The sequence below is a fragment of the Myotis yumanensis genome, unplaced genomic scaffold (genome assembly GCF_028538775.1).
Source record: "Myotis yumanensis isolate MYYU_CA2020_CCGP unplaced genomic scaffold, mMyoYum1.0.hap1 SCAF_9, whole genome shotgun sequence".
Classification (NCBI taxonomy): Eukaryota; Metazoa; Chordata; class Mammalia; order Chiroptera; family Vespertilionidae; genus Myotis; species Myotis yumanensis.
In genome coordinates, this window is record NW_027223760.1 from 69,298,046 (window position 1) to 69,322,472 (window position 24,427).

Consider the following 24,427-nt stretch of genomic DNA (forward strand, 5'->3'; position numbering starts at 1 on the left):
ACACATACATATAGACTAGAAAATTGAGCAAGCAGAAGTAAAAAAAAGAATCGATGTTCAACAGATTAAGAGGCAGCAGTAGTGATAAACTGATCTTTTTTTTTTTAAATCTTTATTGTTAAAAGTATTACATATGTCCCTTTCCCCCCCTTTGATCCCTTCTAGCCCATTCCTGTCCCCATGTCTGCACCCCTGCCCCAGGCCTTCACCACCCTATTGTCTGTGATAAACTAATCTTGTCACATTTTAACCTTTGAGTTACTAATTAAATAATCTAGCCCAGAGATTTCTCTAGCTAGAAATCATTTAAAGACTTTAAAGGGACCTTAAGCTACATATTTTTATTTATTTATTTATTTATTTATTTATTTATTTATTATATCTTTATTGATTTCAGAGAGGAAAGGAGGAGGAAAGAGAGATAGAAACATCAATGATGAGAGAGAATCATTGATCAGCTGCCTCCTGCATGTCCCCCACTGGGGATCAAGCCTGCAATGCAGACATGTGCCCTTGACAGAAATTGAACCTGGGACCCTTCAGTCCACAGGCTTGACACTTTATCCACTGAGCCAAACCGTTTAGGGCTAAGCTACATATTTTAAATGCCTATTTTATGGACGAGGAAAATGAAGTCCAAAAATGGCTTGCCCAGCCCAGCTAGGTATAGCCAAAAATGAAATGCAGCCTGGCCGGTGTGGCTCAATGGTTGAGCATTGATCCATAAACCAGAGGTCACCAGTTCAATTCCTGGTCAGGGCACATGCCCCAGGTGTGGTCTTGGTCCCCAGCAGGGGGCGTGCAGGAGGCAGCCAATCAATGATTCTCTCTCATCACTGATGTTTCTCTCTCTCTCTCTCTCTCTCAAATCAATAAAAGCATATTAAAAAAAAAAAAAATGAAATGCAGATGTACAATTTCCCAGGCCAGTTTTCCACAATGCCAAATGGCCATTCCCTTTTCCTAAGCACTTATACATCCTTCCTGTACTTCTTAAATCCCCTAATATTCTGTCTATAGCTAATAAACAGATGAAACTTAATTTCCTAAAGTGGCAGTAACAGGTAAGTGTTATTTTCTGGTCCCCCACTTAGCTCTGCCACTACAATTAGTACCAGAGAAGTCATAAACATACACTACACGAGAATTTAATTTCTCATCTCTTCCTTTCCTTCCCAATTCAAATAAAATAAAAAATGTTAGAATTCTGAAACAACCATCTGTATCACCTGTAGCATAAAAGTAACACCCACAATTTAGATTGCTTGATATATTTTTTTTCTCTTACCTTTAAAAACGGCGAATCTTCCAACATATCAAGGAACTCAGGGAAATAATCTCCCACTTCTTCATCAACTGCTCCTACCAAACTGATTTGTCGCATTGGGCCAGCTCTGTAAGTACCGTGAGAATACGTTCGTTTTACCTGAAGGATATGGGATTCATTAAAAGTTATACATAAGATAATATTTGCTCTCACTGTGTAACACTGAATTATATTGTCCAAAAATATTTGAACATAATGTGAGGCAAGCAAAACAAAAAACCTTTACAAACAGTAAAAAAAATAAATAACTAAAAAAAATAAACATCTGCACTAAATCAAGCTATTTTACCTTTCCTTACTAATGCCTATGCATAGCTTACGAAAACAGCTGAGATAAACAGCATAGTTTTATTTTATTTTTAAAAAAATATATTTTATTGATTTTTTACAGAGAGGAAGGGAGAGGGATAGAAACATCAATGAGAGAGAAACATCGATCACCTGCCTCCTGCACACTCCCCACCGGGGACGTGCCCGCAACCAAGGTACATGCCCTTGACCGGAATCGAACCTGGGACCTTTCAGTCCGCAGGCCAACGCTCTATCCACTGAGCCAAACCGGTCAGGGCTAAACAGCATACTTTTAGACAACTGAGCATAACTTCTTATAATACATGAGTTCATTATTTGCTCAATGATGCCACTGTAATTATATTCAAAAGTTTATATATCTAAATTTTTCTAAATGGCTTATATTGTTTTTATCAGAATTTTCAAAAGTACATACTGTGAAAACATTACATTTAACCATCACCAGTGGTTGATTTGTCTAAAAGGCCACAGGGAATGATCTTTCCTCCTAGATCTTATCATATTAATTAGGATCCAATTTATAATTCTAACTCTGATGAAAAACAACTAGAGATTAAGAACCAGGAGTTCTAGGTCCCAAATCTACCTTTGCTATCTACCAGCAATATGACCTTCAGAAATCACTTAAATTCCCTGAGTTTTAGTTTCACTAAATGGAACCATTTACTTTATATAATTATTAAGAAGGCTTAATAATTATATAAAGGTACCTGCAGAGTGTTAGCAAATGGGTATTACTCAAATATCAACCAAACTAAAACAGCCCACAGCTCAAGAATCATTGGTAAATGAATTTTCACAAGTACATTTAAGTCCCAAAAAGAGACCTATGCCTTTTCATATGCTAACACTAGTAACAAGTCCTTTTTTTTAAAAAATATATTTTTATTGATTTCAGAGAGCAAGGGAGAGGGAGAGAGAGATAGAAACATCAATGATGTGAGAGAATCACTGATCGGCTGCCTCCTGCACGCCCCCCACTGGGAATCGAGCCCGAAACCTGGGCATATGCCCTGACCAGGAATCGAACCAGTGACCTCTTGGTTCCTGGGTCGACGCTCAACCGCTGAGCTACACCCGGATGGGCACAAGTCTTTTTTAAGTAAAACAAAATCCGTACATAAACAAACATTAAGCTAAATCCCAACTATCTTTTTCTCTGGATTAGCCTTTGTGGCCACATATTTAGGGAGATAAAATTGTCTTCTTTTGCCTGGGTCTATCCCAGTTTAAAAAATAAAACAAAAACCTTACTATAATATTATTAAAATACTAGAGGCCCAGTGCACAAAATTCATGCATGGGTAGGGTCCCTAGGTCTGGCTGGCGATCAGGGCCGATCTGTGGGGCAATCGGGGGGCCCCCACTGGCACCTGCCTTGGCCGGCCTGGGGCCTGCGGGCTGGGGGGCAGCTCCTGCATTGAACATCTGCCCCCTGGTGGTCAGTGCGTGTCATAGGGACTGGTCGTTCTGCCGTTCGGCCAATTTGCATATTAGACTTTTATTATATAGGATAGAGAAGGGATAAATACAATAAATAATCAAAAAACAAGAACTAATTACTACCAAATTTAACATTCAGCTCTGTTAGAGTAAATTTTCTGTGTTAAAATGTTAAGAAAAACCTGTATCATTTAGTAACCTACAAATGGGTTAAGCTTCTTGAGTGGCAATATTAAAGACAAATTGCACGTTTTATCTTATACCTTAAGTACTTCACTATCTTTGATTTAACCAGATGTTGTTATCTTATAATCATTTTGTTGACTGAAGAGATTACTGACCTAGCCAGGTCACTTCATTCAATTTACACCTTTACATTAATTTCCAAATTTACAAATGTTCTTTGTTTAAAAATAAAATGAAACACATGTCTAGTACAGACCTGTATATAAAAAACTTTATCATAAAATAAAGTAGGACAAACTTGATCTCCCCCCCGCCCATGTCTATTTAGGGGTTACCCAAGAAGAGGCTATGTCTTTTGAAGATTTTTTATAAGTATGATCCTATTAAAATTCATAAATATTTCAAATGATATTTTAAAAAGTAAAATAACATAGACTCTACTTTGATTATAATCTTATATATATATTGTATTTGAACGGTTATAGTTAATTCTTGTCACCTCATGGCAAAATACATATATATTATATTTAAAATTCATTTACATACATAATTTGCTCAATGAAAGTACAGATCCCTCTCCTTTCTTCACAAACTGTGCTAAAATTATAAAGTACATTCTGTTTGTCTACGAGTGAAACCACAGGTAAATTCCACTAGAACTGTGGACGGCAAACTGCAGCTCGCGAGCCACATGCGGCTCTTTGGCCCCTTGAGTGTGGCTCTTCCTAAGCCTTAGGAGTACCCTAATTAAGTTAATAACAATGTACCTACTTATACAGTTTAAGTTTAAAAAATTTGGCTCTCAAAATAAATTTCAATCGTTGTACTGTTGATATTTGGCTCAGTTGACTAATGAGTTTGCCGACCACTGCACTAGAAAGTATGATCTTTTAAAAAACTATTCATACTTAGCTATTATGTTTAAAACAAAATAGCAATTATCTTCTAAAACATTTATTCTCTAAACATTCAACGTACTACTCTGATAACCTAATAGGATGTCTACAGCCATACCACCCAGAATGGGCTCAATCTCATCTGATTTTGTAAGCTAAGCAGGGTTTGGCCTGGTTAGTACTTGATAACCTAATAGAATTTATATATTTAAATTTAAAACTAAATTTTGCAAATTAAAGTCATCAAAATGTTAGTTTATGAAACTAATTTAAATATTAAAATACATTGTAATATAACTTTTAATTATATACCATTCAAAACTTTCTAGCTTAATAACCCAATACTTCAAACATATACTAAATCAACTGGAACCAATTATTTAATATTTTAAGCATGGAAAATTACACATAACAATGTATTAAAATTCAAAAAGTATATACCTCTTAATAAAATATATAAATGGCACTTAAGCTGCTAAAACAAAATATAAAAATATAATCCATACAGTTTTCACACAAAAAGTAAATACTTCTTGATTCAAGTGGCAACTATTTTACTCCAATACTATATATATATATATATATATATATATATATATATATATATATATATAAAATAACAGTTTCCCCTATTACATGGAATAAAAGTAAATCTACAATATCATAAGAAATTTTTTAAAAAGCTCAATTCTCTAAAACTCATCCATCCAACAATTAAAACTAAAGGGAAGTGGGTGGGGGAGGAAACAGGTAAGGTTTGAAAGACTTTCTAAAGAGCCAAAATATATACCAACAAAGACCATGACTCTTAAAAGGGTATTCTTATCACATATATATGTTTCTACATTTAGCATTATTCTAACTAATCTTTAAAATAATAAAAATTAAAAAACACAAATTTACAAAGGGGAGGGGGGAAGAGGCAAGCACAGCTACAGCTCCCGGAAGACATCATGACAAACCAAGACAGAAAATAAAGAATTAAATTAAGCTGCATATGCTCAATAAAAAGGCTATCTTCATTGAAGTCTTAGTACTTAAAATTATATGCTGTATTGTCTAAAAAAATCATCTGAAAACTTCACACCCTGATGACACTGGACATGAGCTTACTATATTTCTATTCCCTTCAGTAAAAATTAATCTACCCATGAGCTTTCTGATAGTTAAAAAATTAACCTGAAAATCTGAAAACATGTCATTGCTTTAAAACGTATTCTACATGCTTCCTAAAAGAGAAATGTAGTTATGGAGTATACATACGTACTCCCAATTTAGGTATAGCATTCTCAAAAGATAACACAATAAAAGGTAGTAATGATATTTATATAGTATTTGCAAGCACTTAATTTAAGTAGTAAGTTTATATCTAATTAGTGTTTTTGAACAGATGTTTTATCTAAATCTCTCTACAGTCCCTGTACCCCCCAAAAAACCTACCACCATTATAAAACTGCTTTTTAGCGTTCCCCCTCATCTTGATTCTACAAATGTTATAAAGGGAAAAGAAAAAAGCAGAAAATGGGAGACTTCTTATGCCCAGTGCCAGTGTGTCCATAAAAAAAATCTCAGAAGTTCTAGTTAACGGGAAATGAACTATTTAATTAAATTATGTTTAAACTAAAATCTTATTTATTATTTCTCATATAAAATAATCTTAAAAAACAATTTATGAGGTGCCTTGTTAGCACAGTAGGTAGCGCGTCAGTCTCATAATCTGAAAAACAATTTATGATTCTGAGGTTGGCTTGTTACAAGAAGAAAAAAGGAGCTTTACCAAAAGGAAATACATTGCCAAATATAAATCTCTAATCTTTAATATTGCTTTCTCTTACTTAACTTATAAAAACTGCTGCAAAAAGGGAAGAAACAAATATGGTGATACATAATTAAAAAGCCATGAAGAATGACTCATTGAAACAATGTGTTGTTTCCCTAAATGTGTTCCCTAATGTGTCAGTCTCTGAAAAGAGGATTCTATAGTCAAATAAGTTTGGAAAACTCTTCCTGTCTAGGAAGTTCACCACCCACATTGGCTATTAAAGTTTCTGAGAAGTCACAGTAAATAAACATAACTTATTTGGCCCAGCATTACACAATTTATTTTGACTTTAAACTCTGTTTTTCTTAAAGTTGCTTTAGTACACTTAGCTGTACCCAAGATATTAAAAGTTACAAAGAATAATTTAATAGTGATCCATAAGTCATTCAATATTGATAACTCCCTTTCTTCCCCTAAAAGTTATAGATGTTTCTAGCTAGTAGAAGCACCAATGTGAAAAAAATACTAAAGTAGGATAGTTATTAGAGCCAAAAATTTAAGGGGGTGAGGGAAGAAGAGGCTGTTGGTTCAATTTCTTCTGGTTGGTTTCATAGTGTTGGTGAGCGTGAGGTGGGGAAAGGAAGATGAGAGAGGGGAGTCTCTAAAAAACAAGGTCAGCTCCTAACACTCTTTGGAGGCAATCCAAACATCTAACATAAATGAGTGTGCCACAAGGGGGAGACATTCCCCTTAACACCTGGAATATCTTTTTATTTTTTTAAATATATTTTATTGATTTTTTACAGAGAGGGAGGGAGAGAGATAGAGAGTTAGAAACATCGATGCGAGAGAAACATCCATCAGCTGCCTCCTGCACATCTCCCACTGGGGATGTGCCCACAACCAAGGCACATGCCCTTGACCGGAATCGAACCCAGAACCCTTCAGTCCGCAGGCCGACGCTCTATCCACTGAGCCAAACCGGTAACGGCTGGAATATCTTTTTTAAAAAAACAACTGGTAATAACATTGAATCAACACTTTATTTTTAAAATATCCACATAACTTCAACTAAAATAACAATGAAAATGTTATTACTCATTTTAAAATTCATACAATAAAGGAAAAAGAAAAAGGCTCTCTTTCTCAATTAGATTATCCAGTACCTGCCATAATATTCAAAGATGTGACAGGCACAATTGGTCAAAATAAAATTTAGTACAAAAGCAGGCAACGGTTCAAAGACAGCATAGCAAATCATCTTTATTGGCCTAGCACAGCATGAATTCAACGAATATTCCTTCTCTCTCACAGACCAGATTAGGCCTAATAATTGTTTCACTATTAAAAAATTAACCAGCCGAAACCGGTTTGGCTCAGTGGATAGAGCGTCGGCCTGCGGACTGAAAGGTCCCAGGTTCGATTCTGGTCAAGGGCATGTACCTGGGTTGCGGGCACATCCCCAGTAGGAGATGTGCAGGAGGCAGCTGATCGATGTTTCTCTCTCATCGATGTTTCTAACTCTCTATCTCTCTCCCTTCCTCTCTGTAAAAAATCAATAAAATATATTAAAAAAAAAAATTAACCATTTAAGAAACCATCAACAAAACAACAAGAAAGCCCACTGCGGGGAAAACATATTTGCCAATGTTATATCTGATAAGGGCCTCATCTCCAAAATTTATAGGGAACCCATACAACTTAACAAAAGGAAGATAAACAATCCAATCAAAAAATGGGCAAAGGACCTAAATAGACACCTTTCAAAAGAGGACATTCAGAAAGCCAAGAGACATATGAAAACTTGCTCAAAGTCACTAATCATCCGAGAGATGCAAATCAAAACAACAATGAGGTACCATCTCACATCTGTCAGGCTGGCTATCATCAACAAATCAACAAACGACAAGTGCTGGAGAGGATGTGGAGAAAAAGGAACACTCGTGCACTGCTGGTGGGAATGCAGACTGGTGCAGCCACTATGGAAGACAGTATGGAATTTCCTCAAAAAACTAAAAATGTAACTCCCATTTGACCCAGTGATCTCACTTCTAGGAATATATCCCAAGAAACCAGAAACACCAATCAGAAAGGATATATGCACCCATATGTTCATAGCAGCACAATTCACCATAGCTAAGATCTGGAAACAGCCTAAGTGCCCATCAGTAGATGAATGGATTAGAAAACTGTGGTACATCTACACGATGGAATACTATGCTGCTGTAAAAAATGCCATAAATGAGTGGATGGAACTGGAGAGCATTATGCTAAGTGAAATAAGCCAGTCAATGAAGGAAAAACACCACATGATCTCACTCACTCATGGATAATAAAGACCATTATAAACTTATGAACAAAAATAGATACAGAGGCAGAGCTGCCTCGAACAGACTGTCAAACTACAGCGGGAAAGCCGGGAGAGTTAAGGGGCGGGAGGGGGGGGGGTGGTAAGAGATCAACTGAAGGACTTGTATGCATGCATATAAGCATAACCAATGGATATAAGACACTGGGGGGTAGGGGCGGCCGGGAGATTGTTAAGGGCGGGGAAAAAAGGAGACATATGTAATACTCTTTGTAATACTTTAAGCAATAAAACAATTTAAAAAAAAAGAAATATATCTTGTTTCTATGTAAAAAACAAAAATTAACCATTTAATCATGAATTAACACCCTGACTTAAGTTATTTGGTACAAACAACTTAGAACCAGGATAAAATATAAAACAAGATTTTAAAGAGTTTGGGGCAGGGGGAATGGGAAATTAGAATTAAATTGCTTCAGTTTTCACAGGGTTTAGACTGTGTGCTGATTAAATACTGAATGAAATTTCAATATTTAGATAGAAATGTCATATATTCCTTAACAGATAAAATTCCCGAGTTACTTGCCTTTTTGCTTTCCTACCATCAAAGAAACAGAACAATAAGTGTCCAAATGAATATTTGAACAAAATAAAGATGTTCGAAATATTAGGATGGATATGGCAAAATTATTGGCCAAAAATTCTTTTCAAGTATATATATATGCTCACTTCTGAGTAATATGACTATGCCACTTCGATCATTAAGAAATTACTCTAGTTTTGGCCATGTGACTCTGGCCAATGAGACATTAGCGAACACAACACAAGCAAAAGCTTGAGCACCAGGATTACCCTCTTTTCTGCTTTATGGAACCCTGCAACTACTACCATATGTATGAGCCCAGGCTAGTCTGCTAGATGATGAGAAAAACCAGATCATCACCCCAGTTGACAATGCACCAACCACCAGGCTTGTAAAAATGAGATCTTCTGCCCAGCCCGCATGGGTCAGTGGTTGTGCATCGACCTATGAACCAGGAGGTCAAGGTTCAATTCCGGTTCAATTCCCAGTCAGGGAACATGCCAGGGTTGCGGTCTTAATCCCCAGTGGGGGGTGTGCAGAAGGCAGCCAATCAATGATTCTCTCTCATCATTGATATTTCTATTTCTCTCTCTCCCTTCCTCTCTGAAATCTATATATATGTATGTATATATATATTTTTAAAGTGAGGTCTCCTAAGACAAATTGATCTGCCAACTACGAGACATCTGAATTAAGCCATCAAGACCCAGCAGAGCTGACAAAGGTAAGAAGAACTTGAAAAATAATTTTAAACCATTAAGCTTTGAGGGCTTTTGTTTTCTGCAGCAAAAGAAGTGATATAGATAGGTTACAAACTTTCAGCAAAAATCTGTATGTGTTTCTATTCTCAAATAGATTTTTATTATAGTTGATTGATATTACACCACTCACCTTAGAGCCGCATTAGAGAAATAACATGAATTATTAACACAACTAGTGGCCTGGTGCACAAAATTCGTGCACATTAAAAGGGAATTAATTAGAGGAAATATTTTAATATTGCTATTTGCCCTTTCTCTATAATAGAAGTGGCAGAGATGAAAAAAATTAGTAAAATGTATATGAAAATCTCCCTCTTGTCAGAGTCTGGGGTGTGCCGCGGGACCCAGAGTCAAGTCCCTGCCCACCTGCACGCGCCTCGAAATTGCGTGAGACCCAGATCCTGCTGGCCTCACCCCTGTCAAGCTCCGCAGGGCGGGGGCGTGGCCTCAGGTCCTGCAGCCTGGCCTCAGGTTCCCCGGCCCTGGCACAAGGGCGTGACGACCATTTGCATATTAGCTCTTTATTATATAGGATATATAATTCCACATGTTCTTCAAACTTTTCAAGCAACTTGTAAGAATATAGATGAAGATGGAAAACCAAAGAACAGGATGACTTGATCCTTAGTCAGTGTCATGTGCGTGTGTGTGTGTGTGTGTGTGTGTATACATATATACATATACACAAAAACCTCAAATTAATTTTAGGTGTCTCAAGGATAAAGGCTGAACAGATACAAATGAATGTTTCTGAAAACTACATACAGAGTATAGTATAGAGATAAATACCATCACTATAAAGATCATAGAAATTACTCATGAACTGTCATCTTTTTGTTTCCACAGAATTTATGGCAAATTATTTTGATTGCTCTGATTTTACTATTTAAAATAAAGGGAGAGAGGGGGACTAGTCTCTTCAAGATACAAACCCAGCATGAATATTTTTGGTTTAGGTTCCACAAGCTACCGGTAGTCAGGACCATTAGATTACACAATCTGGGGAATGATATTCACATTACTGTGAATGGCTGCAGTGACAATTTATGCCATCATACAGTACAGTGGCCATGCTGGTAGTATTTATTCTTTTGGTCTGATCTAAACCCAGAACTGAAATGATGGAAACCTGTCTGAAAATTCAAACTAATGGGTTTTTATTTTTTTAAATATATTTTTATTGATTTCAGAGAGGAAGGGAGAGGGAAAGATAGACACATCAATGATGAGAGAGAATCATTGACTGGCTGCCTCCATGCTCCCTACTGGGGACTGAGCCGCAACCCAGGCACATGCCCTGACCAGGAATCAAACCATGACCTCCTAGTTTATAGGTCAATGCTCAACCACCGAGACACCCCAACAGGGCATTAATGGGTTTTTATTTACAGTCCAAGCTCCACCATTTGCACAGGTTACAATATTAAAATACAAAAAAATAAAAAATACACATTTTAACATTATATGCAATCTATTTGATCTATTAAAAATAGTGTTAATTACATATACTCATTACCATTATAATGAAATTTCTTTCTTTGACACTGCTAAATGTGTTTTCCAAAGTAAGATTAAATGAAAAGAATAAAGGTCAGATTCCCAATCTTCTCTGTCAACTCACTCTTTTCTCTCTTCTCATACATTAATGAGAAAAGGTTCTACTGAACCTAAACTACTGAACTTAGTTAATGAAAAGTCATCAATGACCAAACCATCAAGCTTTATTTCTGAGCAACCACTGGAACATGAATTGGCTTTATTACCCACAACTTATCTTTGTTATGATTGATATTAAGTGAAACTCAATAGCTAATATTGATAGCTCCCTTTCCCTAAAATACTAATACACATTAACTCAATTAATATTATCATCTTAACCAATTCTTTTGAAGACAAATTTTCATGTCAGTATGTAGGCTAATTCATATGACATCATCAAAATATATAGCTTCACTATGTAATTCTACTAAAAAGCAGGCATGATAATGCCATAGATAAGGAAGGGGATACTGGAAGAGAAATGAAATACAAGATACATTTTTAATTTCTGAAGATGAGTGTTAACATCACACTCTAAAAGGCGCTCAGAACTTCCAGAAAGAGTGATTAACAAAATGAAGTCCATAAATACCTAGGAGTAGATCTAACAAAAGATGTACAAGATTTGTAGGCTGAAAACCAAAATATATTGAGGAAAAAAATGAAGGGAAATACCATCATCACAGACTGGAAGATCCAATATTATGAAGACATCAATTCTACCCAAACTCACCTATTGTTTCACTGTAATCACAATCAATATCCAGCAGATTTCTCTGTGGAATCTGATATGCTAACTTTAAAGTTTATGGAAATATAAAGAATCAAGAAAATCTTGAAGAACAGCAAAATTGATACTTATTCTACTAGATATCAAGAAAGTAATATAAAGTCACACCAATTCAGACAAACAAAATAATGAAATTAAAGTGAGCCCAGAAACCCACACCTATGTGATCAACTAATTTTTAACTAAGGTAACAATGCACTTTAATGGAGAGTAATGACTTTTTGGAAAATGATTGAGGCCACCGAATACCTTATGGAAATATATGAACCTTGCTCTTTATCTCATATCATATACAAAAATTAATCCCAAAAGAACTATATAGATTTAAACATGAAAGGTAAAACAATAATAGTTTCCAGAAAAAAACTAAGGAGAATATATTAAGCAAAGATTTTTTAATAGGATACAAAAAGCACTAAGCATAAGTGGGGTGAAAAACCTTATAAATTAGTTTACATTAAAAAAACTTCTAGCCGAAACCGGTTTGGCTTGGTGGATAGAGCGTCGGCCTGCGGTCTGAAAGGTCGCAGGTTCGATTCCGGTCAAGGGCATGTACCTTGGTTGCGGGCACATCCCCAGCAGGAGATGTGCAGGAGGCAGCTGGTTGATGTTTCTCTCTCGTCGATGTTTCTAACTATCTCTCTCCCTTCCTCTCTGTAAAAAATCAATGAAATATATTTAAAAAAAAAAAAAAACTTCTAATAATTGAAAGACATTCTTAAGAGTGAAAAAATAAGCTACCAAGAGAAAGGAAATATTTGCAATACATGTAGCTGACACAATTCTTATCCAAAATAATATATAAAAACTCCAACAAATCAATTAGAAAAAAAAAAGCCAATCGGAAAATGGACCAAAGAGTAGACCAAGTACTTTTACAAAAAGAAGATAGCCAACTGAACTATCTATATATATAAAACCCTAATATGCAAACAGACCGAACGGCAGGACAACCAAACAACTGGCTGCTATGATGTGTACTGACCACCAGGGGGTGTGAGTGGAACATGGCAGGCGTTGGCAGCAGGTGACAGAGCACGGAACATGGTGGGCATCGGCCACGGCGGGACGGTGGAGCAGGTGAGTGGGGGCACCAGACCAAGGCAGGGGGGCGCTGGTCGCTGTCATCAGGGCACACCTCTGGTGAAAATTCTTTGCTCCCGTGCACTGCGATCCCGCCCAGGGCTCACACCTGCTGCTGGCACCGGCCCGTCAGCTGGTGCAAGTGCTGGCTGCTGGCCCTAATCACCCCTCAGGGCTTCTCCACCTCCCCCTGCTCCTGAGGGGCAAATGGGGCTGGCAGCCGCCACTCGCACTCGCTGTTGAGGACGGCCCCACTCGCACCCGCTGCCAGGGCCCAGCACCGGTCCCAATCACTCCACGCCTTCAATGGGTGCAAGCAATGGCTGCCGGCCCAGATCACTCTTGAGGGCTTCTCCACCTCCCCCTGCCCCTGAGGGGCGATGGGGCAGCAGCTGCCGCTCCTACCCACTGACAGTGCTGGCCCCACTCGCACCTACTGCTGGTGCTGGCGGACCCCAATCGCTCCGCACCATCAGTGGGTGTGAGTGGGGCCAGCGCTGTCAGCATGTGGAAGCGGCAGGAGTGGGGCTGCCAGCAGACAAGGGACTGGGGGCCGTGGCAGGAGGGGCCGGGAGGGGCTGGGAGGGGCTGGGAGGGGGCAGGGAGGATAGGCTGAGATCCGCTCCTGTGCCCACAGCAGCCTCACGGCCCACAGTTCCTTTTAAGGTGCATGAATTCATGCACCAGGACCCTAGTCATTTTATAAAAAGGTGCTTGACCGCCTCAGTCCTCAGGGAAATGTAAATTAAATCCACAATGAGATACTATTACACAGCCACCAGAAAGTTAAAATGAAAAAGATAGATACTACTAAGTGTAACCAAGAATGTGGAACACTGCTGATAGGAATGTTAATTACTACAGTAACACTAGAAAACCTGCACTATCTGGTAAAGCTAAACATCTGCATACCTTTTGACCCTGAAATTCCAATATTACATTTATATCCAACAGAAACAAATACATATGTTCACCAAAACACACGTACAAAAATATTCATAGCTGCTACAATTATAACAGCCCCAAACTGGGAAGAACTCAAATATCCACCCATAATAAACAAGGATAAATAAAACATGGCATATTCATACAATGGAATACCTTACAGCAATGGGAAAACAAACTGTTGCTACACACAAGATGAATGAATCTCACAAATATAATGCTGAAGGTAAGAAGCCACACATGACAATGTACATACTATTTGATTCTATTATATCAAAGTTCAGGAAAGGCACAATTTATTTTTGGTGTTCAAAGTTAGAAGAGTGATAACCCGGGTGTTTATGTATGTGGTGGTAGGGGGCAGGGGTGGGGCAGAATGGTGATAAAGAGGGGTTGGGGAGGACTCTGGATACTAATGATACTCTACTTTTAAAAAATCATGAATGTGTTCACTTTGTAAAGATTCATCAAGTTATACATTTGTGTGCATTTTATGTACATACTATACTTCAAGAAAAAGGTTATTTTTAAAAATCGGTTTTTAAAATCTTTAAAATGTTATTTTATTTTAAATGAAAAATAGAACTACCATATGATCCTGCAATTCCACTTCTGGGTATTTATCCAAAGAAAACAAAGTCACTGCCTTGAAAAGATATATGCAACTGCCATGTTGACTGAAGCATTATTTACAATAGCCAAGACATAGAAACAGAAACAACCCAAGCATCAGCTGATGAATGGAGAACACACACACGAACACACACACACACACACACACACACACACGGGGGGGGGGGGGGGTAGAGATATTATTTAGCCATAAATAATAAGTTCTTTTTGCAAGAACATGGATGGACCTCAAGGGCATTACACTAAGTCAAAAAAGTCAGAGAGCCCTAGCCAGTTTGGCTCAATGGATAGAGCATAGGCCTTTGTACTGAAAGGTCCCAGGTTCGATTCCGGTCAAGGGCACATGCCTGGGTTGTGGGCTTGATCCCCAATAGGGGGTGTGCAGGAGGCAGCCAATCAATGATTCTCTATCATCACTGATGTTTCTATCTCTCTCTCCCTCTCCCTTCCTCTCTGAAAACAATAATAAATATATTTTCTTTTAAAAGTCAGAGAAAGAGAAATACTACATGACCTCACTTATATGTAGAATCTTAAAAAAAACTGAACTCACAGTCTTAAAAAAAACTGAACTCACAGATACAGAGAACTGATGTTTGTCAGAAGGGGGAGTGAAAAGGGTAAAGGCAGTCAAGGGTACAAACTTCTTATTAGATAAATAAGTCACAGGGATGTCTTGTTCAACATGGTGACTACTAACAACACTGTATTGTATCTATGAAAGTTGCTAAGAGATCAGAGATTAAAATTTCTCATCACAAGAAAAAAGTTTGTAACTATGTGTGGTGGTATGTATTAACTAAACTTTGTGGTAATCATTTTACAACATATACATATATCAAATCATTATGTTGCAACTTAAAATTAATATAATGTTATATCAACCATCGCAATTAAAAAAACCCCACAAAACTCACACCCATTAAGCAGTTACTCCCCTTTTCCCCCTTCCCAATCACCAATTTACTTTCTGGTTCTAATTTACCTATTGTGGATATTTCGTATAAATGGAATCATACAACACGTGACTTTCTGTGACTGGTTTCTTTCACGTAATGTTTCAAGGTTCATCCACACAGTAGCAGTAGCAGTAGCAGTATTATATTCCTTTTTATGGATGGATATTTCATTGTGTGTACATACCACAATTTAATCAACTTTGTATCTGCATATGAAGTAATTATGGTAATTTTTTATCATGAGTACCTGTTGAACTCCCTACCATCAATTAACATATTCTTAAAGAGTCTTCGGTCAGAAACTAGTCATCACCTATTCAACAAAATGGAAAGCTGTTGTAATATTGCACTAAGTCAATATAACAACTCTTTGTAAAACCTGCTTTATTCTATAGAATATTTCTAACCACAACTCTTTCCATTGAGTAATATCATCATTAGCACTATTTTGTAGGTGAGGAAACTGAGACTTAAGGACTTTAAGTAGCTATTCAAAGTCATGGGTGATAAACGGCATAACCAGGACTATACTCCTTCCATTTCCATCCACATCATAACAGAGTTCATTCAGCTACCCACACTAATCCAGACACAACTCACTACAGTGACTATAAAATAATTCTATAAATTACATTTGGAAGCCAGGTTCTCAAATTCAGGACAAGAAAGTCTTCAAGTTATAAACTGGCTTAGCTCTAAATATATGGCTGTACGTTAGTCCTGTAATTCATAAAGCAATTTCCCAAATAGAAAATTGTATAAATGGCTTTCAAAAATCATTTCCTGGAGGGATAACACAAAAATAGGTTAAGAGAGAGCTTTTAGTGAAAGAGTCAAAGAAATTTTAAATAAAACTACACCAAAAATAAATAAAGGATTTAAAAGATAGCAAAAAAATAAAATAAATAAAACTACACCACAATAAGTATGGCTCATTTTGTTCTACTGCTCTCTTCTGGATCCCATTCAGTTTCATAAAGCCAGTGCATATGAACAAACCCAAAGCTACCTCCCAGTCTACAGAAAACACTTCCATGGTCACCTAAGTTTAAAACAACAACAAACAAACAAACAAAAACACAAGCAAACTAAGAATCCAGTATGGAGGAAATATCAAATGAGCAGTTCAGGGTAGCTTTTCACTAGCTATTCTCCCTTACACCATAGAAATGACTGGATCTGGAGGGTCGTATAATGAAGGCACATGGACCTTGTACAGGTATCTTCCTAACACTGTCTAAAGCTAAAGAGGTAAAAACAGTCCTTGCAGCTGACAGATCACATAGATATGGGCCAGAGCCACAGCTGGTAATGAAAATGTATCTGCCTAGAGTTTCCTCTGTGTAATATGTATTAGCGACACACCCTGAATAGGTGATGGCACCAGGGTAGGCAGCTCTTTAAAGGACTCGAGACCTACAACCTAACCATGTATTGGCACGATTAACGAGTCTTACTATGTCCTTTCATTTAACAGCAAAAGCAGTTTTTGCCCTGGCCTGTGTTTTCAATGGTTAGAACGTCAGCCCACTCACCAATGGGTCTCGGATCCAATTCCCAGTCAAGAGCACATACCTGGGTTGCAGGTTCAATCCACGGCCTCAGGCAGGTGCAGGAGGCAACCAAACAATGTGTCTCTCTGACAACAATGTCTGTCTGTCTGTCTATCTATCTCTATCTCTTTCTCTCTTTCTCTCCCTCCTCCGTCTCCCACCCTCGTTCCCTTCCACTCTCTCTAAAAATCAATGGAAAAAATAACCTCAGGTAAGAATTAACAAAACAAAACAAAAAGGAAAAATCAGTTTTCATACTACAGTATGTACTTACTACATAGTACATACTGTAGTATGTACTTACTACATAGTTAAGATGAATAGTCTTATCATTTAATGAAAATATAGTAATTCCTAACCTTGAAAGAGAATTTGGGAAGCAAATCTAAGAATTATGACATTTAGCCTGGCTGGTGTGCCTCAGTGGTTGGGTGTTTACCTATGAACCAGGAGGTCATGGTTCAATTCCTGGTCAGGGCACATGCCCGGGTTGCGGGCTCAATTCTCAGTGTGGCGTGTGCCAATCAATGATTCTCTCTCACCACTGATGTTTCTATCTCTCTCCCTTCCTCTTTGAAATCAATAAAAATATATTTTTACAAATAATAATTATGTCATTTAAAAGATGACTAAAATAAACTTGCATAGTATGACAGTGAGAAAGCTTGTAATATGGTGGAAACAAATGGGACTGGAAGTCAAAAGGCCTCGTATAAAAGCTGGCAAAACCCTAGCAGACATATAATAAATGAGAGAGTACTGAAGGACTATGGACAAGTTATTTCTTCTCTCAGTGTATCTGTCTCCTACTGCTAAAATTAGATTGTAATCAAGATTGAATAAGTTATTATATATGAAGTGCTACAGCAGATCTTGACACAGTCAATACTCCAGAAATAGTAGACGCTATTACTAGATGCCAGTCTGGTTTTACCAATAAACTTTAATGTAATCTCAGACAAGTTACTAGTTATTCTGGAATTCTATAAAATGATAGGGCTCTAAAAATATATATAAACTCTCATTCTCAAACATATTATATTAGTAATTCCCATACATATACATTAAAACTTTAAATATTACCATATTTTCCAGAATATACACCAAATATACTGTGGAAGAAGGAGGTTCGGTAGGTGTGAAGTGGACATCTGGACTATCACAGACTATCCAGGCTATCACAGGTGGAGACTATAACATGAACACATATCAAATATATATTTATACTCAGAATAAGGAAAAGAGTCCTGGATGAAGACTAAGGAGATTTTGATCTATTCCTGGCACTGCTGCCAACCTTAAAAGAGTAAGTTACGCCTATCTATATTTGTTTCTTAATGTAAGTTGAGAAAGGTTGGGATAGATGATCACTGAGATCCTTTTGAAATTTTTTTTTATTTTTCCTCCTTCCAAACTAGAATGATGTCAATTATTACTTAGAAAATCAGACATTTTAGCACCAATAAACGTGAAAATTGGCTGATTTCCTTGACCTAAGCAGTCCCTGATCTGAGTGAGAGAATACAGCACTGGCCTTCTTTTTTAAATTATTTTATTGATTTGAGAGAGAGAGGAAGGGAGAGGAAGAGAGAGAGAAAGAGAGAGAGAGAAACATTGATGAGAGCGAGCAAAATTGGGAGATCGAGCCTGGAACACATGCACGTGCCCTGACTGGGAATTGAACTGGCTACCTCTTGGCGCATGTTACAATGCTCAACCAACTGAGCCACCATGGCCAGGGCAGCACTGGCCTTTTAAATGGGCCCACATTCTCTTTCTAAAGCCAGCAAATTTCATTCTGCCTCTGCTTTCTAAAATAATATATAGGCCGTCGCTGGTTTGGCTCAATGGATAGAACATCAGCCTGCGGACTGAAGAGTCCCAGGTTCGATTCCGGCCAAGGGCACATGCCTGGGTTGCAGGTTTGATCCCGAGGGGGCGTGCAGGAGGCAGCCAATCAATGATTCTCTCTCATCATTGATGTTTCTCTCTCTCTCTCCCCCTCCCTTCCTCTCTAAAATCAATAAAATATATATTTTTTTAAAAATAAATAAAATAATATATAGGGTATCCCCCCAAAAATTATACACAGACTTCGAATATTATAAAGGTAGTGTTTATTAAAGTACATTTCATTTTCAATGTCTATGAAAATTTCATTTCATTTCAACAGCTATCAGCTAAAGTCTGTATACATTTTGGGGGGAACAGCCTGTATAATCACCTTAGAGAAGGGTAGGAAATGAAAATTAGCTCAATATATACAAATATTCTCACATAATCACACAATTAACTAATGATCCTCTTGTTCCACAATATATTTAATAGTCAAAATTTATTCAGTATCTACTATGTGATGGATCCAATACTAAGTACTTGTAAGGCATTGTCACATAAACCAAGAAGATAATTTTAGGTGATTTTCAGATAAGAAAACTGTTTGTTGTAAGGAATGGAAAATATATGGCTGAATTCATTTCATTTCCAAGGTAAATCCTTGCAAAAGAAAACAACAGAATCTTAATTATTTCATAAATTACCTTAAGAAAAAAAAAATAAGTAGAAACCAATTTAAATTCTGATGTTCACATTTGAGAACACATTTTATTCTTAACATTCCCAAGAGGTTTCATTTCATATATAGTCTTACCTTTTTATTTCAAACCTATAGCGAAATGAGAAACAAAGAACAGAAACTTGTCTAAAACATAATTAAAAGTTTCTTTTTAAAAAAACAACAACTAAAAACCTCTTACCTGAGCATGAAAATTGGACATAGTTGTTGTCTCTATATCCTTCTTTCCCAAAATCTCCATTTTCACTGGCGAATTGGGAAAATTAAATGAAAAGTAGTCTAAAAAGTCAGGTAAATAAGCAGCTGCCCCATGAACAATACCCATTACATAGAAAGCTGCAGAGTTTTCATTTTCACTGAATACTAGACCCACAAACTCTTCTGCAAACCTCGCCATCTCCACAGGAGACAGGTGAGTGAGTTCATTACTGTAGGCATGGATAACTGATGCACCTCCATTGGGCTGGTGCTCAATATGAATGAGCTGTTTGAACTCCAAAGTGTCCAACCTTCTGAGATTATTCTGAACCCGTGGCTCCTTTAATGAGACAAATGGAAACTCACTGTTCTCTGGAAGTTTGGAACCATAGTTCTTGGTATCCAAATTCTTTCCACCATAATCCTTTATGTTATCATTCAGGATACCTTTGGCTTCTTGATCTTCATCAGATAGCAATCCTGAGCAGATAGTTTGAATAGATTTGCTATACATTTTTGGATGCTTTCGTTTTTCATTCTCTTTGTGTTTCTTTTTCTTTTTCTTCTTTACCTTTTTAATTTGTAAGTCTTCTACATTTGTTTTTGGTTTCTCCTTCCCACCTGTTGGGAAAAAATTTTTTTTGAAACTCCATATTTTAGTTTCTTAAAAAACCATGCTTTCAGAACTGTTTTAAAAATAATAAGCAAAGTTTACTCAAAATTATCTTTGGGACTCATTTTACACAGTATTCACACTCATAACTTTATCAGTCTCGTTGCTTCTCTCTCTTTCTCTCTCTCTACATACGGGTGTGTGCGCGCACACACACACACATACACACATGCATGCACTAAGGCTTAAGACAAAGTTACACCTTCTGACATGAAACAGATACTCAATCAGTGTTTTTACTGAAGTAATGAAATAAATGAATGTTTTAGAAAGCATAATCTTCAAATTTTAAATGTAGAAAATCAGAAATGAAAAGTTGAATGAAGGTCAATATGAACAATGCCCTCCAGACATTTCCCAATGATATATATAAAAATATATGATAATATATACAGGGTGTTCCAAAAAATATATACACACTTTAACAGCTGATAGCTCATTTTTGAAAATGAAATGTATTTTAATAAACACTGCCTTTATAATTATTCAAAGTGTATATGATGAATTATACAGATATATAGGTCATCATATTTACTTTAAGTTCTTTTTTTTTTTTAAAGATATTTTTATTGATTTTTTTTACAGAGAAGAGGGGAGAGGAATAGAGAGTTAGAAACATCAATGAGAGAGAAACATCAACCAGCTGCCTCCTGCACACCCCCTACCGGGGACGTGCCCGCAACCAAGGTACATGCCCCTGACCGGAATCGAACCTGGGACCCTTCAGTCTGCAGGCCGAGGCTCTATCCACTGAGCCAAGCCAGTTAGGGCTATCTAAGTTCTTAAAATTGCATATAGGTATCAAGATTTATGAATCATAAAAGGAGAAAAATACTTGCTTAGTATAAAAGCAACATAATTTCTTAGCTTTTTAGCATATTTCCTCCTTAAAAAACTACTCTTGCATCTAAAACGGGCTGTTTAAGGTCCACTAGAGTTTACAAAGTTCCCAGTGAAGACCCCAGAAGATACAATAGAGGAGATGACAAAACAAGAATAATTTCTCATGTCTTAACACAAATGATACCCATGTACCAAATAAAGAGCCAGTAGGGGGGGCATGACAGGCAGCCGATGGATGATGTTTCTCTCTCATTGATGTTTCTATCTCTCTATACCTCTCCCTTCCGGGTCAATTCTGGTCAAGGGCACATACCTGGGGTGTGGGCTCGATCCCCAGTAGGGGGTGCGCAGAAGGCAGCCCATCAATGATTCTCTCTCATCAATGATGTTTCTATTTCTCTTTCCCTCTCCCTTCTTCTCGGAAATCAATAAATTTTAAAAAAAAGAAGAAAAACAGTCTATGCCCAGCGCATTCTCTTTTTTACCTACCATTCTTATCCCTTAAATTATGGGTTTGCTTCCAGTCTATTCAAATTTTCTTTCCCAGAATATTCAAATATCAATGATATTCTTTCAAAGTATTCTTTCTGATCTCTCCACTGTTTGAAAGAATTACCAAGTTCATCCTTGATTATTTTTTACTTCCTTGATACTTTGCCTTAATTTTTGTTCTAATTGCCTCATGACTGTCTCTCATCCTAATGATATTCATCCCTTGGCTTACCTGTTTTCATGGGTTCTCAATGCCTACCAAATAAAACATAACCTGTCAAGTCTAGAAGACAATGCACTCAAGTACCTCTTACTCTGGTCAATCTGTACTACTTACAATTTTTTATAAGACATACCTAGTTCTACCTTATCTTTCTACTAATGACAAAGGCATTTCCTCTCCCTAAAATACACTTGTCCTGCCCAATACTTACTACTGAACTCCTTACTCACCCTTAAAAACTCTGTCATTTCCTTCATTTTACTTTCCTTCATCTCTCCAATTGGAACTGAAACTACTTCACTCCAAATTTATATTAAGTTATTCTATATTCCACATATATGAACATATGTGATACAGTCATATACAATTATTATTTTCTCTATTTATAGGATACCGTATATAATATGTCCTTAAGGACATTCTATGAGTGAAACAAATACCTTTTATACAAATTCAGAGTAAAATGATACTTTGGTCCCCATTATGTGTCTCTCATGGCATCTAGAACACTGCCACAAATAAACATTTAATGAATCTATGAATGAAAAGATTTCTCTTACCAACAGACTACCTGAGGTTTATAGGTTTTTCCCTTGCCTCCTTTTCAAAGTTTTCCACCATATGAATACCACTTAATCCTAACCCTGAAAACAAAAACTCTCTCAAGTTAATAGCAATTCTAAAAAGGGAAAGTTTAATGTTAATAATAAACTATCACTTCTAAAATTTTGTAAGTATGCAATGAAGACCAAATTGGTATCATCATGAAAAGCAAAAATAAAAAAGTGTCAACATTATTGATTACATAGGTTTGTAAAGTCATAAAATGCAAAGTCTTAATTCTCTAATAAATCTATATGCTACTACTTAAGAAATATATTAACAAATTCATACTTGCTTTCTTGGTATAAACTAAACATCAGATTCAGATTAATATCTTCAGAAAAAATTAATAATGAAAAATGAAAACAGGGAGTTAATCAAAATGAAAGATAAAAGAGGTTCATATATGTAAGCCAAATCTAAGTGAGTCAAGGAAAAAAGAACTTAAAAAATGTTTAAAGGCCTTAGGTATAATTAATAACTAAACTGAAAAAACATGTAAAATTGAACCAATTAAATGGCTTGTCAAAATAAGCAGAATTTCATTTAAATGAAATTTAAATGTTTCATATAATTACATACATGCCTAACACATTTTATTAAAGTTAAAATAGAAAATATCCAATCATTAGTATACATGTTACTCTGAAATAAAATAGACACAAGTCTATTTCCTAGTCATGAGAATGGATGAAAAAATATTATCAAAGTCAGAAACTAAAAAATGCAAACCGCCCTAACTGGTTTGGCTCAGTGGATAGAGCATTGGCCTGCAGACTGAAAGGTCCCAGGTTCGATTCTGGTCAAGGGCATGTACCATGATTGCAGGCACAACCCCAGCAGGAGGTGTGCAGGATGCAGTTGATTGATGTTTCTCTCTCATCTATGTTTCTAACTCTCTATCCCTCTCCCTTCCTCTCTGTAAAAAATCAATAAAACATTTTTTAAAAAATGCAAACCAATAAGAAATCAGTCAAGAGATTCTTATATTGAACATCCAGAAATTCCCATGACAAACTACTCTGTAAATAGATACTAAAGTGACACAGTGTGCAGAAAAGAGTTAATATGGCATGCTTGCAAGGTTGGCCATTAGCTGGCATCTGAGAACTTGTATTTTGGGAAGGGTCTTCCCATCATTCCCTGATAAGAGTGGCTCCCTGTGCCTAAACTGTTTGTGCAACAATGCAGTTTATTTTGAATACCTCTTTTCCTCTGGGAGTCTGGAATTCTGATAGTACAAGCTATAGAGAGGGTAACTATGTGACCAGCCCCCAACTAAAACCCTGGACATTTAGTCTCTAATGAATTTCACATGTGTTGTCACAATTCACTGCTAGAATAATAAAGGCATCCTGGGTGACTCCACTAGCAGAGGACTCTTGGAAACTTGCACCTGGTTTCCTCCAGACACCACCTCATGTGCCTTTTCTCTTTACTGATTTTACTTTGCACCCTCCATTAAACTAAATCATAGCCATGAATCAACTATATGCTAGTCCTGTGTGTCCTAAATTTTTAAAGTTTTATATAGTCTCTCATTTATTTCCTGTCCTGAGATGACATACAAAATGCAATAGATGTACATGAAGGAAATTTTTAAACACTTTAAAACAAGACCATTTTGAATATCAATGTTCTTCTCTTATTTTAAAACTAGAGGCCCGGTGCACGAGATTCGTGCGGGGGGGGGGGGGGGGTGTCCCCTCAGCCCAGCCTGCACCCTCTTGAATCCAGGAT

The 24,427-nt window shown here is 36.8% G+C and overlaps 1 protein-coding gene across 1 annotated transcript in view; it reads right to left on the minus strand.

Moving 5' to 3' along the window:
• RSBN1L (round spermatid basic protein 1 like) overlaps positions 1 to 24,427 on the minus strand; it is a 61,525-nt gene that overhangs the window by 17,155 nt on the left and 19,943 nt on the right. The window contains exons 3-4 of the mRNA XM_070424566.1: positions 19,837 to 20,474; positions 1,289 to 1,426 (exon numbers count right to left, since the gene is read on the minus strand). Of these exons, the coding sequence (XP_070280667.1) occupies positions 1,289 to 1,426; positions 19,837 to 20,474 (776 nt within the window). The remainder of the gene's footprint in view (positions 1 to 1,288; positions 1,427 to 19,836; positions 20,475 to 24,427) is intronic.